Raw genomic sequence first — 21,085 nt, forward strand, 5'->3', positions numbered from 1 at the left:
AATACTGGATGTTTTTGAGAAAAAAAAACAAAGAAAAAGTGATGCAATAAAGGCAATATGCTAGAAAGGCCAGGCTTCATACAGGATGCCTTTAAAATTTTAGTGGCAGGTAGTGACAAGGGCAACAGATTCAGAGTGGTTGGAATGCTCAGAAAAAAATACATTTGTTTTAACAAAGAATAAAAAGTCTGGACTTTCAGTCTATCTGAGCAGAGATCAAAGGAGAATGTAGCAGACACTGCTACTTGCCCACCCAGGAGCCAATCTTCCCTTTTTCCTTACTAATAGTTTGTTCAGTGCAGCAACATGCCCTGTTAAAATATCCAAACCCCCAACCTTCCTTGCAGCAATAGGTAGCCATGTGACATGATCTAGCTAGTGTGCTGTAGGTAAAAGTCTGTTGGAAGGGGCTCACAGGAGGGACATTTTTAGACTCTGCTATCCTGTGTCAGTGTATTTCACTCTTCCTCCTTCCAGACAGCAGGTGCAAGCCCACAGGAGCAGCAATCATCTTATGTCTGTAGGTATAAAAGCTGCTTGCTAAGGGTAGTAGAACAAGAAGACAAAAGCATCTGGTTCTTTTTACAAGTGGCCCAGCTCTGGCTTGCCCACTACCTGACTTCTTTTTATGAAAGAAAAACAACCCCTTATTGTTTAAGTCAAAGTGGTCAGATTTCTGTCATAAGTCACTACATGTAATCCTAGTGGATACAGGAGAAAAGGTCAGGACACTTTAAAAGTTTGAGTCCAATCATCTCAGAAATAAGGAATGAGGGTCCTGACTGGGTGGCTCCATTGGTTGGAGCATTGTTCTGTACACCAAAAGGTTGCTGGTAGGATCCCCGTACATACCCTAGGCACACACCCTAGGTTGCAAGTTTGATCCCTGGTCAGGGTACATGCAGGAGGCAACCGGCTGATGTATTTCTCTTACACTGATGTTTTTCTCTCTCTCCCTCCCTCCCTTTTCCTCTCTCTAAAATCAATAAACAGATCTCCAGGCAAGGATAAAAAAAAGGAATAAAAAACAAGTAAGAAGACTTGGCTTGGGGCAAACAATGAGTAGTTTAACTCAAATTTACATGGGGTGGGCTGGGGACATGTAAGCTGAAAAATCCAAAAGGCAATTGAAATTTAGGGAATTTGGAAGCAAGGTCAGCAAATACAGTTATGTTGTGAGCAAGAAGATGCTTAAAAAATGAATATGCTGTTTCTTGAAGCTGATGATATAGTGATGGATGATGACAAAAAGTGTTATCTGCCAAATTCTATTACACTATTTTCTTTGTCAAGGAGCATGAACTCCAGACGAAGGAGAATAAAATGATTTAAAGCCCCAGATGAGTCGAGTTAATCAAAAGTTATACTTAGCTGAGTTCAAGACCCTTATTTCAGTTGAATTGTATTTTAGGGAGCTGCTGCTGTATGCTGCTAAACAACATCAGTAATACCAAGTAGTCTTGTATGTCTGAGAAAATCGGAAAGGGGCAAATATAATTTTTATGAAGTAGAAAGTGAATTTTCACAAACTCTATATTAATAAGTTTGGTACAGGATGAGGAAAGAGATTCTAAAATTAGTTATTAAAGGCAAGTTTTTGAGCATTGAGTAAAATAAGTGGTAGATCATATTGGCCACCATTTCCCATGAAAGACAAATGAGTACATGTAGTCTATGTGGACTTCAACAACGTAGGTGAAAGGCTGTTTCATGCTATAATGAAGTAATGAAAGGACAACAAAGGTGGACCAGTACTGTTACAGACTGAATGTTTATTGTCCACCTCCCCGTCCATTTACACACCGTTGTGATGGTATTGGGAGATGGGGCCTTTAGGACGTAACTGGGGATTATATAAGGTCATGGGAGAGAGGCCCTCATGATGGGAATTAGTGCCTTAACAAGAAGAGACTTCAGAAAGCTTACCTTCTCTCTCTGCCATGTAAGGGCAAAGCAAGAAGGTCTAGTCTACAAACCAGGAAGAGGGCTCTCACCAGGAATCAAATTGGTTAACACCTTGATATTGGACTTTCCCAGCCTCCAGAACTGTGAGCAAATAAATTTCTGTTGTTTAAGTCACCAGTCTATGGTATTTTGTTATGGCCAAGAGCACTGATTAATGATCAGAGTCAATCTGCCAGAAGGTTCGAGTGGCCTGCCCAAGGGCTCATCGTTCAGTACGAAGGTACAGAAGAAAACAAAAACAAATGAACAACTGAACAAATCCATAGCTGGTGAAAATCTGGGCAGAATGGTTAAACTGAGAAGACAAAATAAGGGTTTAAAAATACTTATTAGAAATTTAAGAGGTAAAAGTTTGTTCCTGCAATTTTTGAATCCTAGAGATCAAATACATAAAGAAAGTTAAGAATATGTGATTTAGCAGAAGCACCTACAAAAAAAATAGACTTAGGAATTTTAGTTGACAAAATACTCAATCCCAACTCTGGAACTTATTTGCTATCTAAAAATTTAGGGCTAGGTTATTGGGTACTTTAACTTAGCAAAAGCATACTGGGGGGCCTAGCAGAGTGAATGGCACTTAGTGGCTACTCAAATATCAACTTCTTTTCCTTCCCTCTCAGTATGAGTCTACATTTGATGTGCCTTTCAAGAAAAACAAGAAGAAAAACAAAAACAAATGTAATCCTCATTGGTACTAGTGGACATGTGGTTCTGGAATGTTGGAGGTGATTCATCCAGTTTTTCATGCCCTGCCTGCTCTCTGCTCCTAGTGCTGGCAGCCTCTTTCTAAGAGTGGAGCAGGATCATGAGGGGACTCAAAGGCAGCTTCATACACAGGAATCAAAGGTTACTGTCACTGGTGAACGATGTCATATGTGGAGCACATGAAGGAACTGGGATGTTTCTCCAGGAGAAAAGAGCAGATGATATAAGGGTATTTTCAAATATCTGGAAGGCTGCCTTTCTAGAAGAGTGATTACCTTTTGCTAAAAGACAAAGAAAACCAGATTTTAGCTCAGTTTAAGGAAGAACTTTCTAATAGTCAGAATATGTGGATTCCTCAAGATCCTGGAGGTCATTTAAAGATAGTGTAGGCAATTGCTCATTCATTCATTTGTTGAGAATTTACTATGTGCCAGGCCCTGTTCTAAGTCTGGGTCTGTAAATAAAACACACAAACATTCTTGACCTCATGGAGCTTACATTCTAGTAGGAATAGCCAGATAATAAACAATACACATAAGAAACAAGGAATCAGTAATATGTTAGACTGTGACTACTGCTGTTGGGGGCAGGACTGGATAAGGAATTAGACACAGGGTTCTTTAAGATGTCTTTCAGTTCTAAAATGCCAAGAATACAAATGCATTTGGGAGTATGGTATACCTCTTCAGGAGACCATTAAAATATATGGCACCTGACAAGCTCTCTGAACAAAAGAAATGGGAAGAGGAAATTTTATATTATGCCTGACACTTAAGAAAAAAAAACATTCTGTTCACATTTATTAACATTTAAAAACAGTATAAAACTACTGTTAAAATCCTTACCAGCTTTCTTTTGTCCCAGATTCTTTTCAATTTTTCTTGGAGTTCTCTTGAACCTAAATAACTGTTAGAGAAAGTCCACAGCATGTAACCTTTCTGACATTCACTCTGAGTTTTTCTTTTTAGAATTTTATCCCATGCCAAGCTCCTGACAGAGGAAGCAGAGGCTTTGACACAGAATAATCTTTTATATCTTCCCTGACATTTTTAGGAATGCCTAGAAACCAAGTCCTACTTGAGCTAGTCAAACTATTACATCTAAAAGCATCATGGGTGACTTACAGTTGGCATGTTTTTGATGATACTTGGAAATAGTGTCTGAGGCTGTTTCTGTTGGCTCTGCTGCTTTGGCGCTTTCTGGACACCCGTGTTCTGTGGAGGCTGGATGAACTGCAGTGGCTGGTGGCCAAATTTTGGCTGGGGCTGTCCAGCAGTCTGATCATTTACATCTGGCAGAGGGGTAGGTTCTAGCTCAATTAAAGATGGCTTCAATTCTAGCAGTTGTACCTGCTTATTTACAGATTGTTTTGTTTCCAGATGACGTGAGGAAGGGCCTAATACTTGACCAACTTGAAAATATGGGTGTTTCAATGCCTATAAAAAGCATGGAAATAACAAATGTAAAATGGTTCCATCTAAACTTATTACATATAAACTACTGTCTGACACTGGGCTAGGTGTGTATCACTAGTCCAGGTAAGTTTCAAAGATTTAGAGAGTGTCTATTTTCCCCATGAGGTAACTTTAAAAAGATAACCAGGAAAAAATGATTTGAGAAAGAACATTCTCAGGAGAAATAAAGTGTAAGTTATTAGGAAGAATGTAAAATTCACTTGTAATTTTAACATCCAGGCAAAGCAATTATTCTATTTGTTTTAAGATTTTGTATGAAAACAAAATTTAGCTTATAAACTTTGGCTAATTTTGATGTGATCAATTTAAGCTAAAATGCTAGACACTGATTATGGTTTAGAGTCCATCCAAAGGCATTAAGAAATGAGTTTAAAAATCTTTTATGTAGTTTATTTAAAAATGGTTAACTCTATGTGTTAATAAAATTCAGGGCTACTCTTAGGCTAAATATAATACCATATCTACTACAATAAAAAAATTCTAAGAAAGAAAATTACAAATGCATACATGATAAAGCATATTCATCAATACACCGGCAAAGAGAAGATATTCATAGGAAGAAAATATAAAAATACTAATAAAAATGATTGTTGTTTGGGTTTCAAGGTCAGTCACCCAGTTCCTACTACTGCATGAAGCTGGAGGTGGGGAGCCCTGATGACTGTCTGGGTGACAGTCTAGAGCAGTGGTTCTCAACTGGGGTGATTTTGTCTCTCAGGTGACATTTGGCAATGTCTGGAGATATTTTTTGTCATGACTTGGGGGCAGGAAATGCAACTGGCATCTAGGCATGCTGCAAAGGATGCTTCTGAATATCCTGCAGTGAACACAACAGTCCCCACAACAAAGCATTATCTGGTCAGAACTGTCAATGCTGAGGCTGATGAAACTTGGTCTAGAGAAATGTATGAAGCCTTCTGTGCAGGTGGGCTATGGCCACCGATCCTCTCCTCAGGGTCATGTGCCTGGATGAAGGAGGGAAGTTCCCAGTTCTGCTGAGTTTGTGTTTGGGAAGCGGGGGAGGAGCTCTTTAAGAGAGCCAAGGCTTGTTTTTCTGTACCTCTACCCTATATGAGCAGAGCCATGACCCCCAGCTAACTTCTCAGGTGTGTAAGGGAAGGAGGCAGCTCAGTACATTGGCCCTGATCCTGTAACTTAACCTTTCCCTAACTAAGTCTCCTTATTTACACTAAGAAGCAGGGCTACAAAATAGTGAAGAAGGTTATAGGTATGGAGGTACATTTTAGCAGAGGTGAAAAGGTATTAAGATGTCACCTACCACAAAACTGATTGTGTATTAATTACACTGACATTGTTAAATGGAACTCAACAAATACACACAATTTAAATACATCAGTACCTGATGCACAGAAGGCCCTCAAATTCTGAATTAAGTCACATTAATTAGTATGTCAATACTCCTACATTAATAGTGCACATTTTGGAGCTAGGACCTTTATGACTGTGTTTTGCAATTTCAAAGCTTCATCTCTAACAATTTTTTGCCTTTAATATACCAGCTACCATCCTTTAAGAGAATCTTTTTAAAAATAAATTTATTTTTTCCTGTTTATTAAGGGAATATTTGTTCATTACATAGAATAAGTACTGTTTGGAAAGTTGTCACAAAGAAATTAAAATAATCTCCAATGCCAACACCAAGAGGAAACTATGGGTCACATTTAAATGTTTTTCTGAATATACCTTTCTAGTTACATATTTTTATTTTTTATTTTTTTGTTTTTTTAAAGATTTTATTTATTTATTTTTTAGAGAGGGAAGGGAGGGAGAAAGAGAGGCAGAGAGAAACATCAATGTGCAGTTGCTGGGGGGTCATGGCCTGCAACCTAGGCATGTACCCTGGCTGGGAATCGAACCTGCAACACTTTTTGGTTCGCAGCCCGCACTCAATCCACTGAGCTATGCCAGCCAGGCGTTACATATTTTTAAAATACAATCATATTACACATATAAATAGCTCACTTTTTACACTTAGCACTTGAGCTTAAGAATTCTCTGAAAGAGTTATTCAAAAAATTTCAATTTAATGGTGCATAACAGTCCATATTAAGGGTGTATATGCTTTAAATGCTCTCCTGGCAATATTTAGGTTTATACTTCCCATGGAAAAGTTCTTAACATAGCTTTGAACATCTTTGGGCATAAATCTTTACCCAACTTTCTGACTGTTTTTTTAAGGCTCTTTATAGATATTGCAAAATTGTTTTCCATTAATACTTAGAGAAATAGCTTTTAAACTACTTTTATTTTTTGTTAATTTGATAGGTAAAAAATAGTATTTCATTTGCATTTCATGACCATGAACAAGGGTTGGAGATTTAAAAAGAGTTTTTAGTAATTCTAATTTCTTTTTCTGTGATTTTTTCACATCTCATACCCATTTTTTCAGGTACATTTTAAAGATTTTTATTATATTTTTGTTACAAAAGTAATGAATATTTAGAAACATTAGAAAATACACTGTACTGTTTGTTAAAAATAATTGCCCTTTTAAAGATTTTTATGTAAGAAAAATTTTAATTTTTATAATCACATCTTCTGAGTTTTCCATTTGTGTTTTCTTCTATTACTTTTATACCCATCTTGTTCATACCTTGAGATAAAATATTCACCTATACTTTCTTTAGTTCTCAATAGTTTATTAACACCCCTGCCCACCATTATTTAAACTTCTGTGATTTACTTGTAAGGTATGGTAAAAAGTAAAACCTAAACTTACTTTTCCCCTAAGAGTTAACTAATTGTCCCAATAGGATTCACTGAAGTGTTCCCGTTCCCTTCCCTCCAATTTATGGTGCCATGTTTACCTCATACTGACTTTAAGCCTTTGTAACTCTGAGCCATTTGTCAATTCTTATGCTAGTACCTTCACTAGCATAAGTGAAGGTAACGTGATGATGTTTTGTCATCATCACGTTACATACTTCATATTTGATAGGGCAAGCTGTCCCCCTAGCACCATCTTTCAACTACTTATTTTTGTTCAAACCTGTCTTGACTATTCTTTCCCATTTGTTCTTCCATATGATATTTAGAAAATATTTTCTCAAGTTAAATTTTTAAAAAGCCAAATAATTTTTTGGTAATTTTAACAATGAATTTATACTTAAATAATAGGAAGGAAACAATAATCTTAATATAACATTTTAATTTAACCTGTTAAATTAAGCCCACATTTTAAATTTAAAAGCATGGTGTTTTAAAGACTGTAAGACTTGAGGTACAATGTAAGGTGTAGTCACAGAGGGGCCAAGCTTTCAGCGGTATGTACTGCCCTCCTGTGGGAGGGTGAACAAGAATCTAACTCAAAGGTGAACATCGGAAAGTCATCAAATGATTTGCAGAGAAGCCTTTTTACTACCATAGCAGGTGTCTTCCTAACTAGCCTGCACTAGCCTGCATGAATGTTTACCTTTAGAGATTTACCACATTTTGCCATGTATAATGTGCTCCCTTGTATAATGCACACACATTTTGGCACAAACTTTCAGAAAAAAAATCTTTTGTTTTAATTAATTAATATTAAGATGCTCGTTTTTTGATACTATAAAATAATTTTAACATTTATTTTTGAATATATTATGGTAGAAGAAATTTTATGTAACAAATACTTACAAAACACAAGAACAAATACAAGGTATAAGAAATTTTATATTCTGGTAACAAATTTTACAATATGTATGCATCATAGCAGGCCAGGAATTCTTCATCACTGTCAATATCAGAAGTATTGTCTTCTTCAATTTCTACATTACCAGTGTCTTCTGAAGAGTAACTAATTTTACTCATCCCATTAAATATCATGATACTCAGATCCATCCACAGCATTGCTAATGCCTCATTTTCTCTTTTTCAAAAGTATATTTTATTGATTATGCTATTACAGTCGTCCCTTTTATGACTTTTACTCCCCTCCACCCTGCCCCCTCTTCCACCATCATTCCCCCACCTTAGTTCATGTCTGTGGGTCATAAATATACGTTCTTTGGCTTCTCCATTTCCTATACTACTCTTAACCTCCCTGCCTATTTTGTGCCTACCAATTATACTTCTTAGTCCCTGTACCTTTTCCCCCATTCTACCCCTCCCCTCCCCACTAATAACCTTCCATGGGATCTCCATTTCTGTGATGCTGTTCCTCTTTTAGTTATTGCTTAGTTTTTCTTTGTTTTTTAGATTCAGTTGTTGACAGTTGTGAGTTTGTCATCATTTTACTGTTCATAGTTTTGATCTCCTTTTTCTTAGATAAGTCCCTTTAACATTTCATGTAATAGGGTCTGGTGATGATGAACTCCTTCAACTTGAACTTATCTGGGAAGCACTTTTTCTGCCCTTCCATTCTAAATTATAGCTTTTCTGGATAGAGTAATCTTGGATGTAGGTCCTCACCTTTCATTACTCTGAATACTTCTTTGCACCCTCTTCTTGCCTGTAAGGTTTCTTTTGAGAAATCAGCTGACTATCTGATGGGAATTCCTTTGTAGGTAACTGTCTCCTTTTCTCTTGCTGCTTTTAAGATTATCTCCTTATCTTTAACTTTGGGTAATGTAATTATGATGTGCCTTGGTGTGTTTCTTCTTAAATCCAAATTCTTTGGGACTCTCTCAGCATCTTGGACTTCCATGTCTAGTTACTTCACCAGATTGAGGAAGTTTTCCTTCATTACTTGTTCAAATAAGTTTTTAATATCTTGCTCTTTACCTTCTCTTTCTGGCACCTGAATGATTTGAATGTTGGAACCTTTAAAGTTGTCCTGGAGGTACCTAAGCCTCTCCTCATTTTTTTGAATTATTGTTTCTTCATTCTGTTCTGGTTGGATGCTTGTTTCTTCTTTTTGTTTCAGATCATTGATTTGAGTATCAGTTTCCTTCCCTTCACTGTTGGTTCCCTGTATATTTTTTTTATTATTTTTAACTTTTTATTGTTCAAGTACAGTTTTCTGCCTTTTTCCCCCAGCTCTCCGCAACTCCCTCCCCTGTTTCCACCCCTCCCTTATTATTGTCCATATGTCCTTTATAATTGTTCCTGTAAACCCTTCACCCTTTCCCCCCATTATCCCCTCCCCTCTGGTCACTGTCAGCCTGTCTCAATTTCAATGTCTTTGGTTATACTTTGCTTGCTTGTTTGTTTTGTTCATTAGGCTATATATTTTTCTTTATTTCACTTTGTGTAGCCTTCACTTCTTCCTTTATTTTGCAACCATACTCAACCATGTGAACAACTTGATTGTCAGTGTTTTGAACTGTGCATCTGATAGGTTGGCTATCTCCTTGTCACTTACTTCTTTTTCTGGAGTTTCAATCTGTTCTTTCATTTGGGCCACATTTCTTTTTCCTGGCAACCTGTTATGTTATAAGGGACAGAACCTTAAGTATTCACCATGGTGGGGCAACCCAGTTGGCTGGGTTATGGTGCTGATGTGGGGGAGGGGTCAGAGAGGGAACAATGCTGCTTGCTAGCTTGCTTAGCTCTTGCCCCACTTTCCAGCACTTCCCTCGCTTCTCACAAGGGGACCGTGCCTTTTCAGGTGCTAATTCCCAGGTGGGTGGGCCTGTGTTGTTCTAGGATCCTGTAAGTCATTCATCCACCACCACAACCCCCACAGATTGTTATAGCCATAGAATTTGAGGCTTTATTTCCCCACACTGGAACCCTGGGTTGCATAGTCTGTCTCATCCCCTAGTTATTCCTCCCAGCTTATCCACATACAAATGTGGGACTGCCTGGTTCACCAGCTGCCACCTCACCCACTCGTCTGCCAGCTGTCACCTGGTTGTACACTATCTCAGCCCCAGCTTCCCACCTCCGCTCCTTCTACCAGTCTGGATGAATATTTCTTCTTTAAATACTTGGTTGTCACAATTCCATACAGTATAATATTCTGGCAGCTTTTGTTTTTGTTTTTTTAAGATTTTATTTATTTTTTAAAGGGAGGAAAAGGGAAAGAGAAAGAGAGGAAGAGAAACAGCAATGTGTGGTTTCCCTTTACATGTCCCCTACTAGACACCTGGCCTTGCAACCAAGGCATGTGTCCTGACTAGGAATTGAACTAGCAATCCTTTGGTTTGCAGGCCAGTGCTCAATCCACTGAGCCATACCAGCCAGGACTGTTTTTGTTTTTAAATTGGTTGTTATCCTTTTTTTGGTTGTGTGAGGAAGTGATGTTATCTATGCCTCCATGTTGGCCAGAACACCCCAAAACTTCATTTTTTTAAACAATTTTATAACCACTTCCTTCTTGACACTGTTTCACCATCCTAGGATCCAATCTCAAATCTGGGAAATGGATGCTTTCTTGATTCTGCCTGTAGGTATTAAATCATTACAAACTGATTGCATCTACAACGTCCATTCTTTCTTCATTAGGGCCTTAACGGGTTTGTTTACTGATACATCAAAAGGTTTCAGTTGGCTGGTTAGCCCACCAGCTATTATAGCAAGTTGGGTTTTCAAGTCTGCTGTGATTGTTTTTCACTTTGTGTAACATAGGCTTTCAAGTGATCAAAAACAAGCAAAGCTGGTTTTTAAAGTAATCCTCCAGACCTTCATGACAAGACTTTGTTAAACCACATTTCATGCCTTCTTCATTTATCCATTCTCCTTCATGCACGTGGACAATAACCACAATGGAATCTTCTTTCAGAAATAGTTTTCTTTTAAAGATGATCATAGGACCCTGGCTGGCGTGGCTCAGTGGATTGAGCGTGGACTGGGAACCAAAGTGTCGCAGGTTCGATTCCCAGCTGGGGTACCTGCCTGGGTTGCAGGCCATAACCCCCAGCAACCACACATTGATGTTTCTCTATCTCCCTCCCTTCCCTCTCTGGAAATAAATAAATAAAATCTTAAAAAAAAAAAAAGATGATCATAGGTAGTAGCTTTGCCCCATCTGCTAGATGGGACAAACAGGCTAGAACAACAGTAAAATGTGTTTTCTCATGACAACTAGTTCTAACAGCCATGGTCTTTGCTCCTTTGACATCCCCAGTTTTGTTGGATGGCACATCAACGTGAGTGGGGCCTCATTCATACTGGTGATTTGGGACAGCTCAAAGTTGTAAGTCTTTCAAAGACTGATAACATTAGAATTAAATTCCAAAACTTGATCCTCATAGGCTGCTGGAAGACTCTGGGCAAGTTTCGTTCATGTCCTCATGCTTAAGGGTTCTCTCTTCATAAAGTTAAAGTACCATTTAGGTTTCCCTGAGATATCATCAATGTTTTTTTCTCCTGCAATCCTTTCACCTTCTTGTACCATCTTGGTCAAAAGACATCCCAGTTTGTCACTGCTCCAGAATCCGGGTCTTCACTTTCTGCTCCATCTCAGGCCACTTTGGAGGTCTCCCTTGTGTTGCCACCTTCTGTCTTGGCATCTGAAGAAGCTTTTCTTCCCATTGCCTCCAAAATCTGATGACACTGTGGGAAGAGGTCCAATGTGTCTCTTGGCAGCTCTACTGCCATGCTTTTTAGATATTTAGTTAACTTTTAGCTTAAAGCTTACAGTGTACGAAAATTGTTTCAATGTTTTCCAAGGGATTTTCCAATAACTTCTCCTGCCTAAAGTGTACGAAGAAAAATGTCATGCTGTTCACCCTATGGTAATAAAGCTGGCATCACCTATCTTATCAAGTGCATAACAATCGGCATCATCTATCTTACTCTGTAGATAATAATACATCGCAATTTGTTTCATTTCATTGAATCATTGGGCAAAACTGCTTTCATTGCAAGTTCATTGTAAGTTCAACAAAATCTATTATTGTATTTGAGTATTATTTTGCATATAAATAAGTGCTTTCTAGAGTTACACTTTTAACATATAAGGATAAATAAAAGAATTAAAAACATTTATATAAATATGGAATTAGTATTACCCATGTAAAATGCACATCAGTATTTTTCCCTTAAAAATTTGGGCAAAAAAGTGTGTATTAGCACTAGCTTCATCAGTACATATACTAAAATTGGAATTATACAGAGAAGATTAGCATGGCCCCTGAGCAAGGATGACATGCAAACTTGTGAAGTGTTCCATACTTTTCCCTAATTTGATGAGAGAAAAAGTTACACAAATCCAGGAAGTACAAAGGGTCCCAATTAAGAGGAACCCAAAGAGGCCCACTCTAAGACACATAACTAAAATGGCCAAGTTCCAGGACAAAGAGAGAATCTTAAACTCAGAAAGGGAGAAACAGGAAGTAACATACAAGGGAACCCCAATAAGGCTAGCAGCTGATTTCTCAATGGAAATGATCCAGGCAGGAAGGGAATGGCAAGAAATAATCCAAGTATGAAAAACAATGGCCTACAACCAAGGCTTGCCTGCAGCAAGGCTCTCAATTAAAATGGAAGGTGAAATAAGGAGTTCCCCAAACAAAACAAGTCTGAAAGAATACACCTCCAACAAACCAGCACTGCAAACTATGTGAAAGGGACTGCATTAAGAAAAGGAAGAAAAAAAGTGATAGAGAGAGGAACACAGGTACAAAGGAAGTAAAATAGCAATGAATAAGTACCTATCAATAATAACCTTAAATGTAAATGGATTAAATGTTCAAATCAAAAAACAGAGTAGCCAAATGGGTAAGAAATCATGACCCACACATATGCTGTCTACAAGAGACCCACCTCAGAACAAAAGACCTACACAGACTGAAAGTGAAGGGCTGGAAAAATATATTCTAAGCAAACGGACAGGAAAAAAAAAGCTGAGGTAGCAATACTCATATCAGACAAAATAAACTTCAAACTAAGAGCCATAAAAAGAGACCCAGAATGACACTTCATACTGATCAAGGGAAGAATCAATCAAGAAGATATAAACACATATGCACACAACATAGGAGCACCCAAATACACAAGAAAATACTTGGGGGACTTCAAGAAAGATACAGACAGCAACACACCTATACTAGGGGGTTTTAACACCCCACTATCAAAATGGATAGATCTTCCAAACAAAATATCAACAAGGATACTGCAGCACTGAAAATGTCCTAGATCAAACAGACTTAACTGATATATATAGAGAGGGCCTTTCATCCCAAAGAAGCTAAATACACATTCTTTTCCAATGCATGTGGAACATTTTGAAAGACAGAACACATGATAAGACACAAAATAAGCCTCAAGAAATTCAAGAAAATTGAAATCATATCAAGCATTTTCTCTGACCACAAGGGACTGAAACTAGAAACCAACCTCAAAGAAAAAACTCAAAAACACTCGAATTCATGGAGATTGAATACCATACTATTAACAATGAATGGGTCAAGTATGAGATCAAAGAAGAAATCAAAAAGTTTGTGGGAATAAATAAAAATGAACTCACAACAATCCAAAACTTATGGGACACAGCAAAGGCAGTCCTGACAGGGAAATTCATAGCAATATAAGCTTACCTAAAAAAGATAGAAACATTTCAAATAAACAACCTAACCCTACATCTACAAGAACTGGAAGAACAACAACAAAGGCAGCCCAGAGCAAGTGGGAGGAAGGAAATAACCAAGATCAGAGCAGAATAAAATGACATAGAGACTAAAAGAAAAATTCCAAGGATCAATAAATACAGGAGCTGGTTCTTTGAAAAGATAAACAAAATCGACAAGCCTTTAAGCAGGCTCATCAAGAAAAATGAGAAACTAAATAAACACAATCAGAAATGAAAGAGGAGAGATTACAGCTGATACCACAGAAATACAAAGGACTGTGAGAAATTACTAAAAAGAACTGTATGCCAAGAAATTTGAAAACCTAGATGAAATGGACAAATTTCTAGAAAAATATAATCTTCCAAAACTCAACGAAGAAGTAATAGAAAGCCTGAATAGACCAATAACAACTGACTAAATTGAAGCAGTAATCAAAAAACTTGCAACACACAAAAGCCCTGGACCAGATGGTTTCACAGGAGAATTTTACAAAAATTTAAGGAAGAGCTAACACCTATCCTTCACAGACCATTCCAAGAAAATGGAAGATTCCCAAACTCTTTTTATGAAGCCAGGATCATCCTAATTACAAAACCAGACAAAGATACAACAAAGAAAGAATACAACAGGCCAATATCACTGATGAACACACATGCTAAAATCCTCAACAAAATACTGGCAAACGCATCTAGCAATACATTAAAAAGATCATACATCATGATCAAGTGAGATTCATCCCAGGGATGCAAGGATGATACAATATTCACAAATCAGTAAACGTAATGCATCCATAAACAAAAGACAAAAATCACATGATCATATCAATAGATGCAGAAAAAGCATCTGGTAAGGTACAGTGCCCATTTTTGAAAAAACACTCAGCAGAGTGGGAGTAGAGGGATCATTCCTCAACATAATAAAGGCAATATGTGAGAAACCTATACCCAACATTATACTCAATGGGCAAAAACTAAAAACTTTCCCACTAAGATCAGGAACAAGACAAAGATGTCCACTTCCACCACTCCTATTCAACATAGTATTGGAATTCCTAGCCATAGCAATCAGACAAGAAAAAGAAGTAAAATGCATCCAAATTGGAAAGGAGCAAGCAAAACTGTCACTTTTTGCAGATGACATGATAGTATACATAGAAAATCCTAGACTCCATCAAAAAAGTACTTGACCAAATAAGTGAATTTGGAAAAAAAGCAGTATAAAAGTCAATATTCTGAAATCAAAGGCATTTTTGTATCTCAACAATGAAATAGCAGAAACAGATATCAGGAAAAAAATCTCATTTCATATAGCAACAAGAAAAATAAAGTACCCAGGAATAAACCTAACCAAGGAGGTAAAAGACTTGTACTCTGAAAACTACATAACACTGAAGAAAAAAATTAAGAAAGACAAACAAATGGAAGCATGTACCATGTTCATGGATTGGAAGAACTAACATCATAAAAATGTCCATATTATCCAAAGCAATTTATAGATTCAACGTAATCCCTATTAAAGTACCAATGACATATTTAACAGACATAGAACAAACATTTCAGAAACTTATATGGAACCATAAATGACCCCGGATAACTGAAGCAATTTTGAGAAAGAAGAACACAGTAGGAGGGATCACAATACCTGATCTCAAACTGTATTACAAGGCCATTGTACTCAAAACAGCATGGTACTGGCATAAGAATAAACACATGGACAAATGGAACAGAACAGAGAGCCCAGAAATAAACCCAAGTTTTTATGGTCATTTAATATGTGACAAAGGGGGCAGAAGCATAAAATGGAACAAAAATAGCCTCTCAACAAAAGGTGTTGGGAGAGCTAGACAGCTACATGAAAAATAATGAAACTTGGTCACCAATTTACACCATACACCAAAATAAATTCAAGGTGGGTAAAAGATTTAAATATAAGTCATGACATCATAAAAGTCCTAGAGGAGAACATAGGCAGGAAAATTTCAGATATTCCACACAACAGTATCTTCCCCAATATGTCCCCTATAGCAAGGGACATAAAGGAAAGAATAAAAAAATGGGATCTCATCAAAATAAAAAGCTTCTGTACAGCTAAAGAAAACAGCATTAAAATGAAAAGAGAATCAACCATATGAGAAAGCATACTTGCCAATGACACTTCAGACAAGGGTTTTATCTCCAAATATATAAAGAACTCACATAACTCCAATCCAGGAAGACAAACAACCAATTAAAAAATGGGCAAAGGACTTGAACAGATACATGTCCAAGGAGGACATGCAAAGTGCCCAGAGAATTATGAAAAGATGCTCAGCATCACTAGCCATCAGAGAGACACAAACTGAAAACACAGTAAGATACCATTTCACACTGGTCAGAATGGCCATCATAAACAAATCAACAAACAAGTGTCAGAGAGAATGTGGAGAAAAGGAAATCCTAGTGCACTTTGGTGAGAATGCAAACTGGTGCAGCCAATGTGGAAAACAGCATGGAATTTCTTCAGAAAAGCAAAAATGAAACTGCTTTTTGACCTGGCAATTCCATTGCTGGGATTATACCCTAAGATCCCTGAAACACCAATTCAAAAGAACCTATACATCCCAATGTTCATAGCAGCACAATTTACAATAGCCAAGGGTTGGGAGCAACCTATGTACTCGTAAGTAAATGAATGGATCAAAAAACTATGGTACATTTACCCAATGGAATACTATGCAGCAGAAAGAAAGGAGCTCTACTCTTTGGGACAAATGGATGAATCTGCAGAGCATTATGGTAAGTTAAATAAGCCAGGCAATGAAAAACAAGTATATCATCTCACATATAAGTGGAACCTAGTAAAAAAAGAAACACGTAAGCAGAATATAACCAGAGACACTGAAATTAAGAATTGACAATAACTAGAGGGGAGGTGGGAGGGGATAAGGGGGGAAAAGGGGAAGGGTTTATAGGAACAGGTACAAAGGACACAGGGACAAAACCAAAGGGGGATAGAATCAAGTGGGGATGGCTGGGGTGGGGGGAGTGGTAGGAGGAAAATGGAGACCACTGTACTTGAGCAACAATAAAAAAAGTGGAAAAAATAAATAAATGGAATAAAGCTAAAAAGAGACAAAAATAAGACTAATCTAATAATCTAAAAAAAAGTGTGTATTATATATGGCAAAATACAGTATTCCTTTCAGCCTTACCTTTATAACATTTCTCATTTGAACTATAAAACATGTAAAGTTACTGGTATGACTATTTTTGCAATTTTCCCAAGTATCTTGCATGCCTAGAAATTAATTTATTATATATACTGGGCCTTAAGACTTTAGGGCTTTAATTCTTTTGATATACCTGGTTGTGAAAAGACTTCTCTTTACAAATGAAAATATCCCTGTATTGTACATCCTCAAAACTTAACAAAAGTGTACCAGGGAGATTAATTTTACCTGGCTTGCTGTTGGTCGTTTCTTTGGATTCCAATTCAACATTTCAATCATAAGCTGAATAGCTTCATTACTGGCATTTGGAATAAGAGTTTTTAAGTTTATAGGAACACACTGGGGAAAACGGAAATTCATCGCAGATGCAAGCTGGTACCCTTCTGGCCAGTCACTCTGTTTAAGAAATATGTAAGTAGGGAGACAGCAAAAAGAATATTAGTAATACATTTAAAAACACAGTAATAATATACAAGCCATTCACATGTGAAAATTTTAATGTTGATTCATATAAATAAATGTGAGAATGGACTACTAGACCACTAACAATTCAGTGCTACAAACAGTATAGAAATAATACTGAACTAAGAGTTAGGAAAAAATGAGAAGGCATTTTTATAAATTTCAAAATATTAAACTCTCGTCTACTATTTGGATGATGATGAATATGACAATGAAATACATGATGACAGTGACTTTGAAAAAATAAGGATACCTGCTTTACAATGTGTCTCATCGTGACAAAGATCCTCATTATACATTACACTAATGTTAAAAATTGCACACTTCCAGTCACGATGGCAGCGTAGGGAGACATGGTTCACCTCTTCACACAACCACATCAAAATTACAACTAAAATATAGAACCACCATCACTCCAAACCATCAGAAACTGAGTTGAATGGAAATCTGACAACTTACTGTGTAATTAAAGAAACCACATGCATCCAGACTGGTAGGAGGGGTGCTGACGTGGAATGGGCTGGTCCCTCACCCTCATGTGGTGGATAAAAGTACAGGAAGGATATCTTGGGAGCAAGGAGTCCCAGCCCCACACCAGGTCCCCCAGTCCAGGGTTCCAGTGCCAGGAAGATAAGTCCCCCCCATCTTCTGGCTACAAAAACCAGTGGGGATTGAGTCAGTGGAAGAAAACTACTGGAACCCCAAGCAGTTCCTCTTAAAAAACCCACACATGGACTCACACACTCAGACTCACTATCTCTGAGCACCAGCACCAGGGTAACAGCTTGAAGACATCAGAGGCATAAGGGGAGGAACACTTATGTGATGCACACATAAGTGTGTGGCATCAAGGCAAGCAGAAGCCATTGTCCTTTTTCTAAACCCTCCCCCTACAAAGCTAGCAAGCTGGTCCCATATCTGAGACCTAGCTAACACTGTTTGACCCACCTTGGTGATCCCAAGAGACTCTGTTCCACCCAGTTTATGGACCCACCCAAGCTGCTTTTCCATGATTGGTTGGCCTTGGCTCATGCTTCACAACTTCCTAAATCCTCTCAAACAAGCAACATCAGGCCTCAGTGAGCCCCAGGTGCAGCACTAGCACCAGCCAGCCTGGATTCACAGCTTGACTTTGGTTAGGACCCCCAAGCCCAGCACAAGCAGCACCCATCTGAGATTGCTTTACAGTTTAGGCAGGGTGGCCCTTGGCAAAACACAGGTAAAAACTGACTTTGGCTTACACCACCAGGAAACCCCAGGGCCAGTGCACCCAGTGGACATCTACAGACCACACAGGAGCACTATCACATTGCCTCTGCACAGCTGATCCTCCATTGAGGGCAGAGGTTGGTGGCAAGTGGTCACAGCCAATCCTTGCAGCTGACTGGCCTTGGTAAATCCCATCCATTGATCTGCCAACAGCAATCAAGGCTTAACTACAAGAGGAGAGTGTACTCAGCCCACATGAAGGGCACACTTCGAGTATAGCTTTGGTGATAGAGGAGGCTGTGCCACTGGACCCCTACAGGACACCTACTATATTAGGCCACACTACCAAGACACGGAGTCAAAAGCAGCTCTACCTAATACATAGAAACAAACACAGGAAAGCTGCCAAAATGAGGAGACAAAGAAACATGGCCCAAATGAAAAGAACAAATCAAAACTCCAGAAAAAGAGCTAAACAACATGGAGATAAGCAATCTATCTGATGCAGAGTTCCAAACACTTTATAAAGATGCTCAAAGAACTCAGTGAGGACCTCAGCAACATAAAGATCCAGTCAGAAACAAAGGATACACTAATTGAAATAAAGAACAATTTACAGGGAAACAACAGTAGAGTGGATGAAGGTGAGAATCAAATCAATGGTTTAGAACATAAGGTAGAAAAAAACCAATCAGAACAAGAAAAGAATCCAAAAAAAATGAGAATATATGCATAAGTAGCCTCTCAGACAACTTCAAGAGGCCCAACTTTCGCAACATAGGCATGCCAGAGGAAGAGGAGAAAGAGCATGAAATTGGAAATCTATTTGCAAAAGTAATGAAAGAAAACTTCCCTAATTTGGTGAAGGAAATAAACATGCAAATCCTGGAAGCACAGAGTCCCAAACAATATGGATACAAAGAGGCCCACTCCAAAACACATCATAATTAACAAGCCAAAGGTTAAAGATAAAGAAAGAGTCTTAAAAGCAACAAGAGAAAAACAGTTAGTTACCTACAGGGGAGTTCCCATAAGACTGTCAGCTGATTTCTCAAAAGAAACTTTTCAGGCTAGAAGGGATTGGCAAGAAATATTCAAAGTCATGAAAAGCAGGTACCCACAGCCAAAATTGCCCTATCCAGCAAAGCTGTCACTTAGAATCCAAGGGCAGATAAAGAGCTTCCCAAACAAGAAAAAACTAAAGGAGGTCATCATCACCAAACAATTATTACATGAAATGTTGACGGGACTTATTTAAGAAAAAGAAGAAGCTCAAAACTTTGAACAATATAATGGCAAAAATACAAAAACAATTGAATCTAAAAAACTAAGCAAACAAAAAGAACAGAGGTCATGGAATATATCCATAGAATCATGGATATACAGAGTGTTTTCATGACTGCCATATGGAAGCTGGTGTGAGGGAATGGGAGACGAGGTGAGGCGATTAAGAATTACAAATAGGTAGTTACAGAATAGCCATGGGGATATAAAAATACACTATATGAAATGAGTAGCCAATGAACTTACATGCATGACCCATGGAGATGAACAATGGAAGGGGGACTGCCTGAGGGAGTGGTAAGGCTGGGTGGAGTGGGACAATAGGGTAAAAATCAGGACTACTGTAATAGCATAATCCATAAAATACAATTAAAAATAAAAATTTCACATAGCTGGGTAATGACAACTTAAAGCTTTAATAGCTACTGTTAACCACATGACACATACTAATTAATTAAGAGATAATTATATATACTTAAACTTATTAAGCACACCCCTGAATGTAAAATCTAGTTGAATGAAGTAGTTAAGTGAAAAATATTCAGTCCAAGAAGTCATATGTCCATGGCAGAGGTATATAAAAGGCAACAAGGCAAAGCTAAGAGAAAGTAATCCAGGACACCTGGGGTAATGAGTTGATGCCAATGGACATTCACAGAGAAAGTAGGTAAGAGTCCAAGTAAGGATGTCTATGTAGCTGTCAGTCATCAACCCAAAATTAAATATACAGAATTCTAAATATGGAGCATTTTTCCTAGGTTCTTAAACAAAGGCAAGCATCTTTTTTATTCAGTCTATTGGGATCTGACTTCTTATAATCCTCATCCCACCCCAATTTTTTTAAAAAATTAAGAATTAAAAGAAACTTAACCATTAAATCATGAGCCTATTTGAAAATAAAAATATCATATAGCTAGGCAAAAGTTATAATCAAAAGTTATAACAATTTAAGAACAAGAGTACTTACTTTTTTTGGAGTCCCTAAAACTTGGCAAATTTTAAAGATTTCATCAACCTCACTTGTCCCTGGGAAAAGTGGTCTTAATGTATATAGTTCAGCCATTATACTCCCAACAGCCCACATATCAATGGGAGAGCTGTAAACTGAAGATCTTAATAAAACTTCAGGAGCACGATACCTATGAAAATAGAAAGGAAAACAAAATAAAACAGATTATTTTCATTGCAATTTCAATGATGGAGTGGCAGTAGGATTCTGTTCTTTTTGGTCAATCATTTCAGTCAAGGAACAGCTATTAAGTGCCTTCTGTGCATCAGGCACTTGTACAATGCACTGGGGTTAAATTGGACATCATGCATAT

At 37.7% G+C, this 21,085-nt stretch overlaps 1 protein-coding gene and 1 non-coding gene across 7 annotated transcripts in view; one reads left to right on the forward strand and one right to left on the reverse strand.

Moving 5' to 3' along the window:
- Positions 1-21,085, reverse strand: part of MAK (male germ cell associated kinase) — a 105,461-nt gene that overhangs the window by 32,034 nt on the left and 52,342 nt on the right. For all 6 annotated transcript variants that reach the window (XR_006786010.1, XM_045841625.1, XM_045841626.1 and 3 more), the window contains exons 7-9: positions 20,731-20,902; positions 17,037-17,204; positions 3,795-4,106 (exon numbers count right to left, since the gene is read on the reverse strand). Coding sequence is in view for 5 of the 6 variants with exons in the window: in XM_045841625.1 (XP_045697581.1) it covers positions 3,795-4,106; positions 17,037-17,204; positions 20,731-20,902 (652 nt within the window). In the remaining variant the exon portion in view is untranslated. The remainder of the gene's footprint in view (positions 1-3,794; positions 4,107-17,036; positions 17,205-20,730; positions 20,903-21,085) is intronic.
- Positions 12,101-12,207, forward strand: LOC123820816. Its single transcript, XR_006786022.1, has one exon. It is a non-coding gene; the product is annotated as a U6 spliceosomal RNA (small nuclear RNA).

This window comes from Phyllostomus hastatus, unplaced genomic scaffold (assembly GCF_019186645.2).
Source record: "Phyllostomus hastatus isolate PE091 unplaced genomic scaffold, TTU_PhHast_1.1 phas_contig_37, whole genome shotgun sequence".
Lineage (NCBI taxonomy): Eukaryota > Metazoa > Chordata > Mammalia > Chiroptera > Phyllostomidae > Phyllostomus > Phyllostomus hastatus.